Below are 18490 nucleotides of genomic sequence, written 5' to 3' on the forward strand. Positions count from 1 at the left end.
TCTCTTTCCTTCTGGAAGTTCCATGATGCATATATTGGTCCACTTGCTGATGTCCCATAAGTACCTTAGGCTCTCTTCACTTTTCTTTATTCTTTTTTCTTTTTTCTTCTCTAACTGAGTAATTTCATATGACCTGGTTTCAACTTATTGATTCTTCTGCTTGATCAAGTCTGCTATTGAACCCCTCTGTGAATTTTTCATTTTAGTTATTTGTATTCTTCAGCTCCAGAATTTCTGTTTGGTCCTTTTTTATAGTTTCCATCTCTTTAATATTCTCATTTTGTTTGTGCATCATTTTCCTGATTTCATTTAGCTGTCTATTGGTGTTCTCTTGTAGATCATTGAGCTTCCTTAAAACTATTATTTTCAAGTGTTTGTCAGGTATTTGTTCATAGGTCACCATTTCTTTGGAGTTGGTTTCTGGAGATTTAGTTTGTTTCTTTGATTGCATCGTGTTTCTCTGTTTCTTTGTGTGCCTTTTGATTTTTTTGCTGACTTTTATGCATTTGAAAAATAGCCACCTCTTCCAGTCTTTATGGGCTGCTTCATACAGGGGAAGACCTTCATCAGTCAGCCCAGTTATAGATTGTGGGCCCTCTGAAAGCTTTTGGGCAGATGTGACTCTCTAGGCTTGTGTGTGTGATTTGCCAATTAGAGAGGTTTGCCAGTTTCTTTTTCAGGAGCTCATAATCTCTTGCTCCCTCTAATATCTGTCTGTAGTACTGCAGCTTCTTTGGTGCTGCATCAGGAAGCCACCCCACTCTCCTTTGTTCTCATTGGCCCCCAGGCATCCAAATTACGTCAGCTCCCATCAGCACCCCAAATCAGGTGAGATAGAAACCAGTCCCAATGGCAGCCCTCCAAAACGCTGGCACATAAGACACACGCTCTGCTCTCCTCCCTCCCTCCCTCCCGAGGATGAAGCTTCGAGTTGGGCACCTACTCCTGATGGTGCTGAGCCACGCTAGGCTCTGTCTGGTGCCAGACCATGCCAGTTCCATCAGCAGTTCGGGTCAAGTGAGACAGAAACCAGTCCTTCAGGCAGCTCTCCAAAAAGACGGAACTGTGAATGAATTTTCCTCTCTTTTCTTTCCCCTGCTCCTCACGATGGAGGAGCTGTAAGCAGGGGTGAGCTGTGCTGGCTTGGGGGAGAGGTGGTCGCAGGGAAAATGAAAGGGCTCTTCTGCCTAGTTTCAGGGTGGAAGTTGTTAGCTTTGCCCTTACCCAGGGGACTGCAACTTCTTACCTGGCTTCTGAAGTTCTCACAAAGATACTTTGGTCCATGTATTGCTGTTAAGACAGTGTCTCTGTCAGGGAAGAAGAGCTGGGACTTTGTATTCCTCCATCTTGCTGATGTCTCCCTCAGAATGTTGCTTAACTCTTATGACCTGAGTTTCAGTGTCATGATGAAAGATTGTGAAGGAACAATGATGAAAGTTAGCAATGGAAACTTGCGAGAATGTTAAAAAGCAGTAAGATGGTCAGACGACGCTAAAATCTGAAAAGTCAAGTCAGGACCAGAGAAGACAAAATACAGTATTGTTCATAGGAAACATTTTCTTGAGAGCCTAGCAGAATCATGTTCAGGAAACTTATTGAGAGCCTGCCATTCATACTCAAATATTTAACTACCTTCTACTGTGTGCTGATCACTGGTCTAGGCACCGAAAGGCACTGCCTTTGTGGGACTCATGTTGTAGCTGGAAAACAAATAACTCATACTTTTAATATGAGCTGATCACAATGTAAGGGTGAAAAAGATATGGTCCCTAACCTTAAACAAATTTAGTCCACTGACTATACAGGGGGTAAGCAAATATCTGCAATACCATGTGACTTAGGCGGTCGTAGAGTAAGCATAATTGTTGAAGATCTGTGAATAAAGGGAGGCTGAAGACAGCTGCATCGAGAAAGAGGTACCTGAGTTGGCCTTGATTAGGGAACTCTCATATTCATAAAAAGTCTATTCCAAAATCCTCAAAAGTCAAAGGAAAGGTATTGGCGCTGGCCCCATGGCCAAGTGGTTAAGTTCGCATGTTCTGCTTTGGTGGCGTGGGGTTCACTGGTTCAGATCCTGAGCGTGGACCTACCACCGCTCATCAAGCCATGCTGTAGCAGTGTCTCACATAGAAGAGCTAAAATGACCTACAACTAGGATATACACCTATGTACTGGAGCTTTGGGGAGGAAAAAAAAAAAGGAAGATTGGTAACATGTTAACTCAGGGCCAGTCATCCTCACCAAAAAAAAAGCATAAAAAAAAAAGAAAGGAAAGATGTTGTTAGGAACACAAGGAGCACAGCTGCGTGTGATTACAGTCATTAGACCCAGTGTTAGAAGCTACAGTGGGGCAATGAGAGACAGTTTTACCAAAGACCTTATGTGAACACAAGCAGAAACTAGGGCAGGGTTTTAAAAAATCTTTAAGGGTAATTTTTACCATCCATTATAATTGAATTTCTAATAATCATTCACATTTTTAAGTACAAATGTAACAACTATTGTACATGCCAAGTCCTTCCTCCTCACAACATCCCTGAGGTAGGTGCTATGCCTACCTTCATTTTACAGATGTGAAACAGGTTTGGTCAGCTGGGTAACTTACTCACTTAGCTGGTGAGGGAAAGATGTGGGACTTACCTGCATCTTTCTGACTCCATAGTCTGTTCTTAACCACTGTGACTGTTACGGATACACTTAGCTCCAAGAACAAAAAACCTGAAAAGTGACTAAAGTTTATTTTTCTCACATAAGAAGTCCAGAGGAGTTACTTTAGGGATTTTGTCTTAAGCCTGTCTTCAAGGAACTAGGTTCCTTTTCTTCCCTATTGTCCTTAGTGTGTGCCTCTGACCTCAGACCAAGTCACAAAATGGCTGCTAGGTCCCAAGGCATCATATCCACGTTCCAGGACCGCCCCCCCCTCAAAAAAGGAAGGAGCAAAAGCCAAAGGCCTTTCTATCCAAGAAGAAAGGCCTCCTCAGAAACTCCAGCCCACATTTCATTGGCCAACCCTAGCAGCAAAGGAAGCTGGCAATTTGAGAGTTTTGTTTTCAGCCCCTTGACACAAATAATCCACATCAATCTACAAATCAAAATTGGGGTGAATTTATTATGAGTCAGGTCTGAGGACTAGCCTGGGGCCTTCCTCCCCCAAGGAAGGAAGGGCACCAAAGAAGTGGGGTGTACCGAGTGGTTATACACAGTCTTGGAACAAAGAGCATCCATCATATATGGCAGGAATATCCCTTTTACAATTATCGCGAGATGCTTTGCTGGCCCAGCAGGTCAGAGGTCAGTAGGTCAGTGGTCACAAGGTGGGTGGTCACACAGTGAGCACAGCAGGTCCATAATTAATCCTTAGTTTAGGGAGAGATGCATATTAAAGGAAATGCCGATGTCGGGGGAAGCTACCTCCTTATCTTTAAGGGCATTGTTCTTGTCTTTGGGACATTGTAAGCGTTTAAAGCAGATGTACAATGCATGCTCAACAGACCTTTCTGGAAAAACAAGGTCAGGTCAAATTAGTTTCAAACCAAATGGCTTCCTCATATCCTCCAATATAGCCTACTGCTTGTCATTTATTTATCACCCTTACAGTGTAGGCGGCAGGTGAAAGTGAGTTGGGTGGGTGCTGAGTGAAGCCACTTAAACAGCACGTGCACAAACAACCTACACACTCACTCTGCTCAGTTACCTGCCTGAGAAAGTTGGAGTTACGAAGCCTAGTGTAGAGGGCTCACGTGACCCAGTCCTTTCTTTTCCTTCTTGTGTCTCTGTTCTCTTCAGCCAGACTTGGCTTTTTGCTCTTACCCAGCATGTTCTTTCCTTGAAGCCTCCACACTCCCACTGAGGCTCAACCTGCTCCCTGACGCCACCGCCAGTGCAGTCAGGACGCCTGCATTCCGCCACTAAGCGTGTATTAGTGTTAGAAGAGACGGCGCGTCACAAGAGAACCACAACCATACCTTCAACGCGAGAGAACGTGTGCTGCCCTCTCAGCAATCATGTCAAGGGCCAGGAGAGAAGGCTCTAGTATCTTCAGTGACCTGGGCTCCTTCTGTTTCGCGGCTCTGCCGTCTTCCACATGCGACTTCTGCCTCATTCCATCTTGAACACCGCAGAACGGCACGTAGTAGACACAAACGACAGGGACTGAGAGGGGTCAAAGCCAAGGGAGTGGTTTCCAGTCCTGAGCATGCTGCGGGGGCTTTTTCCGCTTTTCACCGTTTACTCGGAGTTAGCAGTTCGACCTGAGCTCCACTAGACGGCAGCACGTACACACATTGAGTATACCAATGTGCGAATCCTTAAAAACTCAAGGAAACAGAACCAGCAAACTCGGAAGAAACCTGAACTACACATCCCAGCATTCATCATTAAGCGCCTGACTTGTCTGCACGAAGGTCGGTCTCCGTTTGCCGCTCGCGCAGTGACCTGGAGGACGCCATCCACCTGCTGCTACTCTAAAGTAAGATTTCCTGGTATTTTTTCAATGAAACTTTAAATGGACTGGGAAAAGGAAATGTTTAATTTTTATGTGTTGCTTTGCTCTGCACGTTACTTATTTCAGGAAATCTTAGCAGTTAGATCAGGATTAGGGTGCATTTGGAAGTCTGGTATCTTAAGTTTTTCAAAATAACCAAAGAAGAGAGGATTTTTCAGTGAACATTTTTCTTCCGGGTTCATGAAGACAGAATTCCCGAAAATGCTCTGCCTCTGATAACGAAAAATTAACACTTTGATTCCAGTGTTTACAGTAAGAAAGCCATCACGTTTGCTTTTCATGTTGGAATTTACCATTTCAGGCCATGTTTGCAACTCATTTTCCCAAAAACTCTGTTTTAGCGTGGCAGTGCAGTTGACCTAACAGTAAACCTTCGGCTCCAAACTCCGGGCCCAGAAAGGCGGGGAGGCCGCCCGGAGCCCGGCGCCCAGAGCCGCGGGGCGCACGGTCTCCAGTCACAGCGTTTGATCCGCACGCTCAGGACTGGGGGTGGGTAAAGGTTCCTGGAGTCTCTCATTCCTAAAGTACATACTGAAAATATCTCAACTCTCCCCAAGTATAAAGTGAGTATGAACCTCTCGTGTAAGAAGGGGGAAAACCAGTGAAAATTTCGTTGCCTCAGAGTGGCTGGGCTTCTTGGTGGCTGGCGAGGGCGGCCGCGGTCGGAGCGCCTCGGGCAGCGGCGAGCTGGTCCCGGAGTCGGGCGCCGGCAGCTCGGGGCAGCGCTGGGAGCAGAGGGAGCGAGCGCCCGGGCAGGGGCGGGGACGGCGGGGCACCCCCTGGAACGCCCGCCTCCTGTCCGCGCGTGGACGCCGCGGGCCCCGGGCGGCCGAGGGCTGGACGGCAGGGGTCCGGGCGACACGAGGCCCGCTGGACTGGCTGGTGGGAGGCCCGGGTGCGACGCCGGCTGGGACGCGGGAAGGAGCGCGCGAGACCGGGCCACACCTCGGGCCTTCGCCCCGCGCCCCCCCTCCCCCGGCGCACCCGCCCCCGCCTGCCCGACGCCCCCCCACCCCCACCCCGCCCCGCCCCCCCCCGGGCGCGCCCGCCCCCGCCTGCCTGACGCCCCCCCGCCCCGCCCCCATGGCGCGCCCGCCCCCGCCTGCCTGACACCCCCCCCCGCGCGTCCGCCCACGCCTTCCTGACGCCCCCCGCCCCCGCTTGCCTGACGCCTGCCCGCGTGAGCGCCCCCGGCGGGCGGAGCCGCGCCTGGCTGAGGAGCACGGAGTGGGGCTCGGGAGGAAAGGGCTTAGGGGCCCAGGCCGGAGAAGCCGCCTGCGCCTTCTCGGGCGCGGTGTGTGTGCGCGCGTGCTGCTTGAGTGCGTTCGCTCAACGCCCTCCCAGCTCGCTTCCCTGCCTTTCCCATCCTGAGGGGGGAAGACGGCGCCCCCACATGCCGGCCCCCGCGGCTGCTAGGGCTGGCGGGTGAAACGTGGGCCGGGGTTCTGAGCAGGCCTTCCTTCTTGGGTAGAAAGACCTTTGGCTTTTGCTCCTTCCCTTGGTGTTTTTTGGCGCGGATGCGGATATGGTGCCTTGGGACATAGCAGCCATGTTGTGACTTGGCGCGAGGTCAGAGGCACACGTTGAGAACAGCAGGATGGGGGAGAGAGCCTGGCTCCTTGAAGACCACCTCATTTGATCATCGTTTGACTCCTCGCCACCCCGACCTCAGCGCTAGCCGTTCCGCGCGCCCTGCAGTCGGCACTGGTCAGACCTGATGCACGCCACCTTTCCCCCGGTCACAGTGTCTCAGTCCTGCCTGTCAGAAGTGACTGACTGTGGCTGTTAAAGCGTTAACTCCCGCCGGCTTAAGCTTGAGAAGAGGATCGGCAGCGTTATGGGGAGGCCTGCGTTTCGTCTGTCTCTCTCACCTGGACCAGGCCACATCAGTTTCCTCATCTGTAAAATGGGGGTATTGGACATGATTTGATTTTCCGGTTCTTTTGTTCAGTGACTTTCTGAGGCCGATGGTGAAATCTTTCCAAGGGACAAGGAAAAACCACAGATGAGAGCCAGCCCTGATGGCTTAGTGGTTAAAGTTTGGTGCACTCCACTTCAGCCTCCTGGTTCAATGTTAGCTTAGGGCGAATCTTCCCCTGCAAAAATAAGAATATAAATAAACAAACTAGAAATGATTGATGGTGCAAACCCAACGGAAGTTTACAGGACAGAAAGCAGGAAGGACATGCCCAGTGGCATAGCAGTGCGTGCGGGCACAGCGGGGAGGATGGGGAGGGGAGGACTCCACCCCTTCTGGATCAGCATTGGGTTCTCAAAAAACCGAAAGGTGGGTCAAGTCCAATGTCTGTCTCTTACTGAGTATCAGTTGAGTGGGCTGTGCCAAATGGTTTTGATGTACAAAGCTAGGTATCTAGAGTGGGCGCTCTTGGAGAATTCTCATGGTGGGAATATTTGTGCTGAGGTGCCATCTTCAGGTTCTTAAAGGAGTACATTGAACCATTCATTCTAGATGTTACTGCATAGGACCATGTCTACAGTGCATGCCATTAAATACACGTGTCTGTAGATTAAACCGCAGGTTCCGTTATGGGTCGACTTGATGGGAAGGTCATCGTCCTGACAGCTGCTGCTCAGGGGATCGGCCGGGCCACTGCCATAGTAAGTTACTATCTCTGTTTGCTTCCTGCCTTTGGAGGTGTTGAATCACGTGGACAGATCCCATGGCTGTTTAATTCTGCTCTACTTCTTTTTTTTATTGGCTTTTGTGCTTCTGTTGTCTTAAGTTACAAAAATAAAAGTTGCTACTCTTGATCCCAGGCAGATGAAGCAAGGCTTACCTCACATATTTATTATGTGACGTCTCATAACTTTTGACGCTGAGAACTTATTTCTTTGCCTCAGTTTCTCTGCACTGTAATAAATTTGTTACAGCGGGCCTAAAGGAGTACATAGCCCTCTGAAATCACCTCAGTTCAGACATAGGACTCCAGAGTTCTAAGACTATCAGGTTACCTTTACCTTGTAATTTATAGCAGCTTCTTGCACATTATAGTCCTCACTTGAGCTAATAATGCAGCTTAACTGTAACGGTAGGATTAGTTTGATATTTGTAAATACACTAGTATACTCTTAGGAGGAAAAGTGTTGAAATAACCCATTTTTCTCATTATTTTGGGTTTAGTCACCTGCTCAGAAATGGAATAAAGGCTGTCAAATCACAGAATAGTAGTATTTTGAGAGGTGTTAATAACAGAATCCTAGTTTTTTAAAAACACGATTGTATTTGATGTTACTAAAAGGGACAAAGTCAGATGACAAGCACAATGTATGTCATGTTGTACTAATTAATGATAAAAATAACAATGGGAAGGGCTAAGTGAGACTAGATAGTTTGAAATTCCACCCATGTATAAGGAAAACAATGAAAATAAGATAAAGGGAGAAAAGGCTAAAGGATTTTCTATTCATGAGAGCAGCTTAACCAAGTAAACAAAGGATTCATTTGTGTGTTGTCTTCCAGGCTTTTGCAAGAGAAGGTGCCAAAGTCATAGCCACAGATATCAATGAGTCCAAACTTCAAGAACTGGAAAAGTACCCGGGTAAGCAACTCAGCAGCTTGAACTTGGGATTCAGAGTCCATAAGGTATTATAAAAAACAGTACTCGTCTGCTGAAAGAAAATTACTTGGCTGGTCAGCTCCACCGGCCTTCTTCTTAGAGCCTGATTCTTTGATATCAAATCTATATTCTGTGAACCTACAGACAAAAATCTGTATACTTAAATATATAAAAGTTGTATACTTAAAATTTTTTTTATCCAGCATGTTGAAGGATTCAGTACCTAATTACAAAGTTGTATGTGAAATTTAACAGTTGTTGCGTTAACTTTTAATGACAACTTTCACTTCTGTGCCCTACTCAGCACAGTGCTGTCCAGTAGGAAAATGATGTGAACCACGTGTGTGATTTAAATTTCCTGTGGCTACATTTAAAAAGTAAAAAGAAACAGATGAAAATTAATTTTAGTAATGTATTTTATTTAACTAAATATATCTAAAATACCATTTTAACATACTCAATATAAAAAAAATTTATGGAATATTTTACATTCTTTTTTCATACTAAATCTTTTAAATTCACGTGTGTTGTACACTTACAGCGCATTTCAGTTCTGACTAGCTGCATTTCAAGTGCTTAGTAGCCACATGTGCCTGGTGGCTACCATATTGGAGACAGCTCAGCCCTAAAGTCACATATGATCAGAAACCCTAAGAGATTATGCAAATTATTTCGCTGTGTATCACCCCTTACTGCACCACACTGAACTCAACTCCAGCATCAAAGGACTTCAACTAGAGTTCCTCTGAAAGAAATCAGAACAGACAGCTCATTTGAAAGTTAATTCTTCCAGCAAAATAGAACAGGTTATATAATCAAATGCAAATTAGCACATTGAATTCATGAACGGAATTAGACTATGCTATTTTAATTATTGGATTGTTTATTTATTATTGGAAAATTATTTAATTTTAATAATAGGGAATTTTAACTCCAAGTCAGAAAAACGCTGTTGTACTGAAAAAGTACTAAGGGAAGAAAGTCCTCCCAAAACTTTCTCCCCTTTCTCTCCTTTTCTATGTTTATAATCTTTTCTTTCTATATCTATAAAAGAATAATAAACCATATTTTTTTTAAAAACATTAAAATAGTGACTTTCTTTTATTAGAGAATGTTTGGGGTTTTTTAGTAACTATTACAGTGTGTCTCTGAGATCCAATGCTGGATCTCTCATGTCTAGCTTTCAAGTGTTTCATCCCTTCTCCTGGCCCCTCATTTCTTCTCCTTGCAATTTAGTGCAGAAATAAGTGATTATACCCTTGACTGACAAAGTTGTTTCCAATAAATAATGGAATTGACATGAAGGTAAAGTGCACAAATGGAAACAGTCTCCTGTCTCACTGCCCTGCCCTTCCCTACCCCTCACTCAGATAGGATTCAGTGTTCCTGGGGCAGTGACTCACCTCTGGGGAAAGAGCAAGCCTGCGCTCTGTTATTACTGCTGGCTCACTGAGAAGCATCTAATATAGATCATACTTCACTGTAAAGTCTTTTCTCAGAAAAGGCCTTTAGTATTCAATTTAGAGAGTGAAGAGAAAGGGAGGGAAAGAGAGGTGTGTTATTGGGAGTTCAGGATGGGGAGGATTTTAAGATTTTTATTAATGAGATTCTTAAGATTCTTAAGACCCTACCAATGGTCAACAATCCTATGAAGGCAAAATGGACAGATACTGTAATCTTTGTACTTCAAAGCAGCTACATCTACAAGACTAAACATTTTTTATGGGTATAAGTAAATAGTTTCCCTTGTTTTATGTTTCAGGTATTCAGACTCGAGTCCTGGATGTCACAAAAAAAAAACAAATTGATGAGTTTGCCAATGAAATTGAGAGAGTTGACATTCTCTTTAATGTTGCTGGGTAATTCATAACTTTTTAATTTCATTCTCCTCACAGAAAGTTTTCTATGTCTTTTATTAAAAGAAATTTGATAATATGGCCAAATTATTCTTTGTGAACCCTAATATATTCCTTAGGAAATAAAGCTGGATTTTGGACAGAATTTTTGTTACAAGTAAGATTCAGCAAGTAAAACAGCCATAGAAGTTGACATGTGCTTGGGGCCTAAAGGCACTTAAGGATACTCAAGACAACTGCTACCAATCCAACGCTGTTGATCTACCTAAGGCTGGGGACAGGCTCACACCAGTGGACTTGTCACTGATGTTCCACTAAGACTTATAAAATAAAATTAAAAACTGTTTTCCAGGAGTGTCTTTAAGGCAAAGTATATCTGCCAAAAACTGAGTACTCAGTTTATTGAAATGCGAATGTTCCCCATTTGTTGGCACAACATTCTGGCAAGTTCTTTCTACCTCCCAAGCGCAGCATTTCTTATTAGGACAATTAATCCCAGCAAAAGAAGTTTCACTCTGTTGCTTTATATACAGCACAAAGAGAATGGCTTAATTGAACTTGATAGAGTAGTACCAAACTTGCTGAACCATGCTTGAAGGATGAGAGACTGGAGCTGGAGCAGCCCCATGTGGAGCAGCTAGTGCTTGTGCTCACTCTCCCTTTTCAGGCATGACAGTAGAGATGAGGACAGTTGAGGCTTACGCAGGACTAAGTAGATAGAGTCTGATGTTCCACTTTTCTTGTGTGGTGTTAACGTTTATACTGTGGCATTGATAGAAAAATCCTAGAGCCTTCTTATGTATTTTTATGATTCTTCCTAATCATGTTTCAGTATGAAAAAAGTCTGTCTATTCATAGTTTATCATGTGTTACAATGTATGGAAATTAAAGCAACAATTTATGATTATCTATTTTATAAATAATCTGCTCATCTTTCATAGAAGAATATATTCAGAACCATGAAAAAATCAACTAGCAAAATTATTTTTTGAGCATCTATTAAATTTTCAGCAAAGTAAGGGATATAGAAATATAGCATGTGGTTCTTGCTGTCATTTGATTGAACTGGAAGTACAGTGGTACATGGGAATCACAACTGACAATATTTTATAAGTAATTACATAATCTTGGTCCAGGGGACAGTGAAATCAATTAGGACCCCATTGTTATAAAGCTTCCTTGAGGAAATGTGACTTGGAAAATAGCAAAGGCTATTTTGAGGGTTTTCTTTTGTTCTGCTTTGTTTACTCAGTATGTCAGAACTGTACAGTAGCGATATTACTTTGCTGCCCTGAGATGGTGAGATACTTGTTTTCCCTGCAACTTTGATTTCCCTTGAGAATGATAAGTTCTTGCCACCTGAGGGCACTGCTGCTCTTGAAATCAGAGTCCACTGGGGCAAGTGTCCTCAGTTGTTTGTAATGGCGTTGATATTTCCTGTGCATTTGGTATAGAGCTTCTTATGTTTGGGGGCTCCAGACACTTGCCGCCTTCTTTTAAAAGAAGGATCTTGTTTTCAAATAACAAATTTTTTACCTTAAGTTGTTGAGACACTTACTTACCTAATGTACCAAGTGATACTATGTTTGAATTGTTAAAAGTCTTGGTTAGGGAAGGGACAATGGTCTAAGTCAATAAATGAAAATAAAAATGAAAAGGAAGTGGAATAGAAATCGTTTTTAATGATAATTTTTCCCCATTGTTTAATTACTCTTCCAGTTTTGTTCATCATGGAACCATCCTGGACTGTGAGGAGAAAGACTGGGACTTCTCAATGAATCTTAACGTCCGCAGCATGTACCTGATGATCAAGGCCTTTCTTCCTAAAGTAAGGTGACCACCACCAGGATGACCACCACGTTAGTCTCCAGGTCTCCATCCTGGGCATCCAGAAAGAATCCTCACATGTGCTGAAGAGTAATGGTAGTTAACGTAATGACTAACATGTAGTGAACATAAATACCAAGGCATTTAGTATAAATTAATTCGTCTGACCTTCCAGTTCATCCATTCAAAGAATATTTATTAAGCACTTTCTACATGCCAGGCTCCATTCTAGGTGCAGAAGACAAATCAGAGAACTAAACAAAGTCCCTTCTGTCAGGGAACTTCCATTTTGGAGAGGTGAGACAGGATAATATGTAATCAAATAAACATATAACATGTGAGGTAGTTATAAGTACTATGAAGAGAAAAAAAGCTCAGTTATTAGAGAGGTCCCAGAGGGCCTCACTGATAAGGTGAGATTTTCATAGAGGCTGAATGGAGCAACGGAGCTAACCATTCAGGTGTTTGGGGAGAAGCTTCCAGGGAGAGGGACAGCAGGAGGCCTGTGGGACCAGAACAATCCGATGAGGTAGGTACTACTTTGTCCCATTCACTGTACAGAGAAAGAAACTAGGAGGTTAAGTAACTTGCCCAAATCACATAACTAGCAAGTGGTTAGAGCTAAGATTAGGCACACGCTCTCAGGATGGATGTACCCCACTGCTTTTCTGTACCTTGAGTACCCTCCTTACTCTCCTGTCTTTAGCTGAGCCACTGAAGTTCCAGAGAGGTGAGAGACAGCATGTGCTGAAGAGAGAGTATTCCTCCTGAGTCTGCCACCCTTGAATTCTCCAGCCTTCACACAGCTCATCAATGTTTTTCATTTTGTTATACAAATAAGCTTTAAGTACCTTTTGATACAAAGCACCACACCAGGTGCTCTAGGGGAGACAGGTGTAAATATGAAAAATGTTGACTTCAAATGAGCTTGTAAGCCAGCAGTAGCAGACAGCACGGGCTCAGACAATGGACGGGTTGACTGTGTACAGAACCAGCTCAGTTCAAGGTTGTAAATTAAATCCTAGTGAAATGCAGAAGAGCCATTCTTTCCATCCATCCCTGCTGGATGAGATGACTGGAGTACTGAATGCTGCCCTGTGCGGGACAGGAGAAGAGCTTTTTAATGGCGCAGCAGGACTGATACTTTGCTCTGAACATTCAACCTAACGTCAAGAAGGATGCAGATGAATGCTAAAAGGAAAGTTAGAGAAATTGACTTAGTAACAAAGGAATTTGTTTTTAATCTATTTGTTTAGTGCCTAGAAGGGATCTTTGGGTGGGCCCACAGATTGTTGAACTAGCAAATTTTTTAAAAATATAAATTGCCTTTTTTACCTATCTGGAGGTGATGAAAATCTGTTATTTGGAACTTGGATGCATTTTTTGAAGGCTGGTCCTTAACACAGGATTTGGGGAGAAGCAGAGGCTGTGGTAAAAGGGGAGAGCGTCCGTCACAGCTGGTGAGACGTGTGAGACTCATTTGTAAAATGAGCTTGTTCGTGTCTTCAGTGCTTCACGAGTATCAGTGAGGAACGTAGGTGTGAGGCACAGTGGAGCTGAAATTTACACTTGTAAGTGTTAACTTTTAAAATATCGAACAATAACTTGCAAATTAGTGAGTTTGCCTGTGATTTAAAGCACCTTAACAATAATCCATATGAAACAATGACACTCGTTTGTAAAAAACGAAAAGAAAAAAATCCCCCAAAATATTAACCAGTGGGATGGGGAATCAAAAGGAGTCAGTGCCACTTGTTAAGGTGACCCTAACCAACCTGACCCCAAGGTCAGACTCTGGTGTCAAAAAACCTTCGGCACAGCCTGAGCTCTGCCCCTAATTCGCCAGGTGCCCTAGGAGATGGTACTTAGGCTCTCTCAGCATCTGTTTCTTCTATTTATTTATTTACTTTTTTTTTTTCTAAGATTTTATTTTTACTTTTTCTCCTCAAAGCCCCCTGGTACATAGTTGTGTACTTTTAGTTGTGGGTCCTTCTAGTTGTGGCATGTGGGATGCCACCTCAGTGTGACTTGATGAGCAGTGCCATGTCCACACCCAGGATTCAAACCAGCAAAAGCCTGGGCCACCGAAGCGGAGTACGCAAACTTAACCACTCAACCGCAGGGCCAGCCCCATGTTTCTTCTGTTTAAAATGAGGGTGATAGATTACACAATCCCTTCCAGCAGTAATTGTCTAGGATCCTCTTGTGTTCGTTAACCATGACACACATATACCCAGTTAGAACTTTCCAGAGGAAGCCAGGATTTGGAGTCCAAGCAGATCTGCAAGGTCAGGTGGTCAAAATATAGGAACACTTGTAGGAAATTTCTGTTCATGGATAGACATTCCAAGACTGAAAGATCGGTCAAAAGGCAGAGGACAAATTGAAGATTCTGTAAGAGGTCAGTGCAGAATCCAAGGTCCACTAGAAAAGAAGATCCATTACGGCAAGGATCTGGGGAGGGCTTGGATGTTTGGGGATTTTTCCTCCTTTGCTGTATTGTAGAAGAGTCCCTAGCACACGGAAGTGCTTAGCAAATGTTGGTTGAATGAGTAAGTGAATCTAGGTTATCAGTCCAGGTTGGGGTCAGGCATGGAATCACTGAAGACCCAAGGAGCCAAGGTCTGCCAAGTTTAGGAGCTGAGTTCTGGTTGATGGGGACAGAAGAGCTGAGTCAGAGTGGGACTGACTAGATACAGCTAGAGGAGATCTTTAGAGACCTTTGTAGCCCTGCCTGAGCTTCTGGAAGATCAGTCCTATGTGGCCTTACTATGTACAGACACTCCACTTTATGGGCCACAGAGGGCTGCTGCTTGGCAGGCAGAGGGAGCATCACACGGGACAGCAGGTTCTGAGCTGGGGGTAGGAAGGCAGCATGGAGGGAGGCAAGGACTTTGGGCTGGAGAATCAGCAGACAGGCCCAGCCGAATGTATGGTACCAGTGTTGGGGCAGCAGTAGCATCTCTAGGCGCGAAATTCTAGTTTGCCTGAGAGATTATTGCATTTCAGAAGATTGGAGACTGAACTCACTTAATAGCCCATTTTTATATATTAAGTTGGGCTGTATGTATTAAAAATGGATTATGTATGTTAATTATATTTCAATAAAACTGGAACAATAAAGTAAAATGGGTTATTTGCTAAAATGGATAAGAAAGAATAATTTTAAGGCTTAGTTTTCAACACCATTCTACTCTACTAATTTTCCTAGTGTTTTTTATGAGGACCCCATTTCATTATGATTCTCTTTATTTTATAGACACACAAGTTGAGTTAAATATATTCTCCCCTCCATCTTCCTTGACTTGGTGGGTCACCTCAGCCTCTCCCGGTGTCCTTCGCTGTCTCCAGCACCATGCCATAGGCTGGTTTCAGACTCTCTGCTTTTAGTATGATTGGTAGCTAAGTATCAAAACGGAAAGTAGGAAGATGACCATAAAGAGATGTATAATCTTGGCAGCCTCATCCCTGATCCATTCGATCATTCACCGTCTCCATTCCTGCCTCTGTCTGAAAGCTACTGGAGAAACTCACCCCAACGGAAGTGACTTTTTTCTCTAGACCCTTTACACTGCCTCTCAAGACTCTGCTCTTTTAGAAACTTCACTTGATTTTCATGATAGAGTATATCCTGGTTTTCCTTCCTCTGTTCTCTAGTTGATATTCTCCCTTTTCCTCCTGGCAGTTATTTGAACTCTTCCCCACTCTCTCGTGGCCACCATCTCCCCTTGTTCTCTATAGTCATCCTCCCAGCCTCTGACTTCCATGAAAAGTTAGTGCCCATTAGGCCCATTCTCTCAACCTCTTGCTTCTTCCTCCAAAACGTTTATGAGTACCCATGCCCTTGCATGTACATAATATTATCTTGAAAACATACGTATATGTTATAATTAATAAAGTGTAAGTTCATTGAAAACAAAACATTTTTTAAGTCATAGCAGCCTGTTTCATTATATATTCTTTTAGGTCTGGGGCAGGGCCCAGTAATCTGCACTTTAAACTAGCACCTCAGGAGATCTTAATTCATCAAAACGTATTGACCGCCTACTGTGCCCCTTGTCTAGGAGGACAACACAGCCCCAGACCCTCCTCTCTCAAAGTTCACAATTGAGTGGGGAAATCCTGCAGGACGTATTTTTAGGAAACACTGCCCTTGACAGGAGGCTGCCATCAGTGCATGTGGCCATGGACTGAGCTCTGCCTGCTGTGTCTGCTTTTACCACTCCTTTCCCGAACCACTACTGCAGCTTCCAGTCGTCTCCAGCATAGGCTGCCAGAGGAACCTGTAATCCCCGGATCTAGACATACCGCTCCTCCTCTGCACTAAGGCCTGCCTTATCTTCAGGGGAAATCCCAAATTCCTAAATTTAGTCCCTGTTGGCCTCTAAGGCCTCTTTCCTCCCAGGGCCTGCCTTCCAGCCAGACCCATCCCTTCCCCCCAGTTCCATAATAGAACCTTTATACCTATGGTTCTCATTCCTTAAAACACACTTCTCTTTTGTTTTTCTGACTGTTACTCCACAAAAATGGGGTTCTCCTACCCAATGCACGTAGAAAAAAAACAATTAATTACAGCATCAGATTTGGGGAAAGAAAAAAGCTTTATTGCTAGCTTGATCTGCAAAGAGACAGGAGGCGTATTCTCTCAGATCTGTCTCCCTGATCAAGGACTTGGGGCAAAATTTATGGGATGAAGGGCAGGGTGGTCTGAAGGGTGGAGACGGATACTTGGAGGTGAGAAATGAGGTGAGTGATGATCTGTGCAAGTGCAGTCAGCTCCATGGCTCTTCATAGGACGCATATTCACAGAATGGTGATGTTGGCATGATCTGAGGGTGGAGTTTTCAGCCCTTTGATGTCAAAAAGATTACTTAACAGGCATTTGCGCAGGCCCACTTGATGGAATGGTGGTCTTACCTGGCCTGAACTGGACAAGGGGGGACTCTCAGTTCCTGAAAACCCACTCTTATTACTCTGTTGGTAAGACGGGGTCAGTTGAACTGGTCCTGGAGGGCCCACGGTTACACTAATACTCTAGTTTTCAAAAATCGACCCACATATTTCCTCCTAGGAGCCCTCCTCTGAGTGTCCAACAGTGGATTGGCCCCTTCCTACCACCCACCACCTGTTCTCTGTGAAGGCCCATGCTGTCTCTGGATGCTGATTATGTCAGCCACCCAGTCAGACTGGCAGCTCTCCATAGGCAGGGACTGTGTCACTTATCTTTGAATCTCCTGGACCTACACAATACCCAGCCACTGTAGGTATTCATCAAATAATGTGTTCACTGGAGTAAGAGTTTTCTAACATCAGGAACACAGTAAATATGAACATTCATTTGCACTGGCTTAGAGTTCATCCTCGGTCTTGCTGATACTCTTGTGACAGGGAAGGTGGTAGTCCCCCTGGGAGATGTACTTGCCAGTGAGAGTGTACTCTGCCATCAGTTCCCAGCAGTGATGAGGAGGTTGTTAAGACTGCTTAATAGTACTTCATGTTAACAGCTAATAAGATGGTTCTGCAAACCCAGAGTAAATGCAGATCTTTTAAAGAGGTAGTATTTTTAGCCTGCAGAGTGGCATTTTTTTTTTTATTATTTGTTTTATTTTGGCAGATGCTCACAAATCTGGCAATATTATCAACATGTCCTCTGTGGCTTCCAGCATCAAAGGTAAGTCTGTTTTCCTCTGGGGGTTGTGATGAACATACTCATAATCTTCACAAGCTAAGGGTTTTGGAAACAAGCATAGCAGATATGATAAAACTTACCCATAACTTCAAAACTGCTCTTTTAAAATTAGTATTAAGTTCCTTGTCTACCAGTCCTTTCACCTTACATGTGATCCAGTGACATTAAATGAAAGTTTGTTTTTTGTGCTCTCCCGTTTAGTTCTTCTAATGGATATGGCAGTGGAGATCAAAGTGGGAGAAGGAAACATTTATTCATTTGATTAATCAAAAATGTATTGAACACCTACTGTGTGCCCCTGCCCCCAGAGAGTTCACAGTCCAAAACGGGGAGTGGGGAGAGGCTCAGGCAAACACACGTCTTCCACCATGTGATAGTTCCACTAAAGCGGAACACGCGCACTTAACCACTGAGCCACCAGGCTGGCCCCAGCTATTTCATTTTAAACTTGAAAATCCATGTGTGCCAGACTGTGCCCTTATCTCCATCTTGCACTGCAATCCTGGCCCTTCAACTTGACTTCTCGTTTAGGGCCCAGATCAACTGTCTTTGTGAAGCACCCCCCCAAGCCCACAGGCAGAGTTACTTCCCGTATTGTCACAGCACTTCATACAAAGCTCTGTTACAAAAAAAAAAACAAAAAAAGAAATAGCCACTGCTGAGAGAACATTCCTTCTCTTTGCGAGGATACACACATTAAGCCTGCATGAGAGAGAAATGCAAAGAAATGCCTAAGCTTCTTGGTCTTTTGTTTTGCTTTGCTTTACCCTAATTTTCTTTTCTTTTCTTTCTTTTTTTTTTTTTTGAGGAAGATTAGCCCTCAGCTAACATCTGCCGCCAATCCTCCTCTTTTTGCTGAGGAAAGCTGGCCCTGAGCTAACATCCATGTCCATCTTCCTCTACTTTATATGTGGGACACCTGCCACAGCATGGCTTGATAAGCGGTACTGTGTCCGCACCCGGGATCCAAACCGGCGAACCCCAGGCTGCCAAAGCAGAACGTGCAAACTTAACCACTGCGCCAGTTTTCTTTTTT

The 18490-nt window shown here is 44.3% G+C and overlaps 1 protein-coding gene across 1 annotated transcript in view; it reads left to right on the forward strand.

Moving 5' to 3' along the window:
- The first annotated feature begins 3759 nt into the window (after nucleotides 1–3759).
- Nucleotides 3760–18490, forward strand: part of LOC139043309 (dehydrogenase/reductase SDR family member 6-like) — a 30244-nt gene continuing 15513 nt past the window's right edge. Inside the window, exons 1-6 of the mRNA XM_070503543.1 lie at nucleotides 3760–4468; nucleotides 7032–7123; nucleotides 7986–8064; nucleotides 9845–9941; nucleotides 11658–11773; nucleotides 17380–17436. Coding sequence (XP_070359644.1) covers nucleotides 7052–7123; nucleotides 7986–8064; nucleotides 9845–9941; nucleotides 11658–11773; nucleotides 17380–17436 — 421 coding nt within the window. The 5' untranslated portion in view covers nucleotides 3760–4468; nucleotides 7032–7051. The remainder of the gene's footprint in view (nucleotides 4469–7031; nucleotides 7124–7985; nucleotides 8065–9844; nucleotides 9942–11657; nucleotides 11774–17379; nucleotides 17437–18490) is intronic.

The sequence above is a fragment of the Equus asinus genome, unplaced genomic scaffold (assembly GCF_041296235.1).
Source record: "Equus asinus isolate D_3611 breed Donkey unplaced genomic scaffold, EquAss-T2T_v2 contig_2, whole genome shotgun sequence".
NCBI lineage: Eukaryota > Metazoa > Chordata > Mammalia > Perissodactyla > Equidae > Equus > Equus asinus.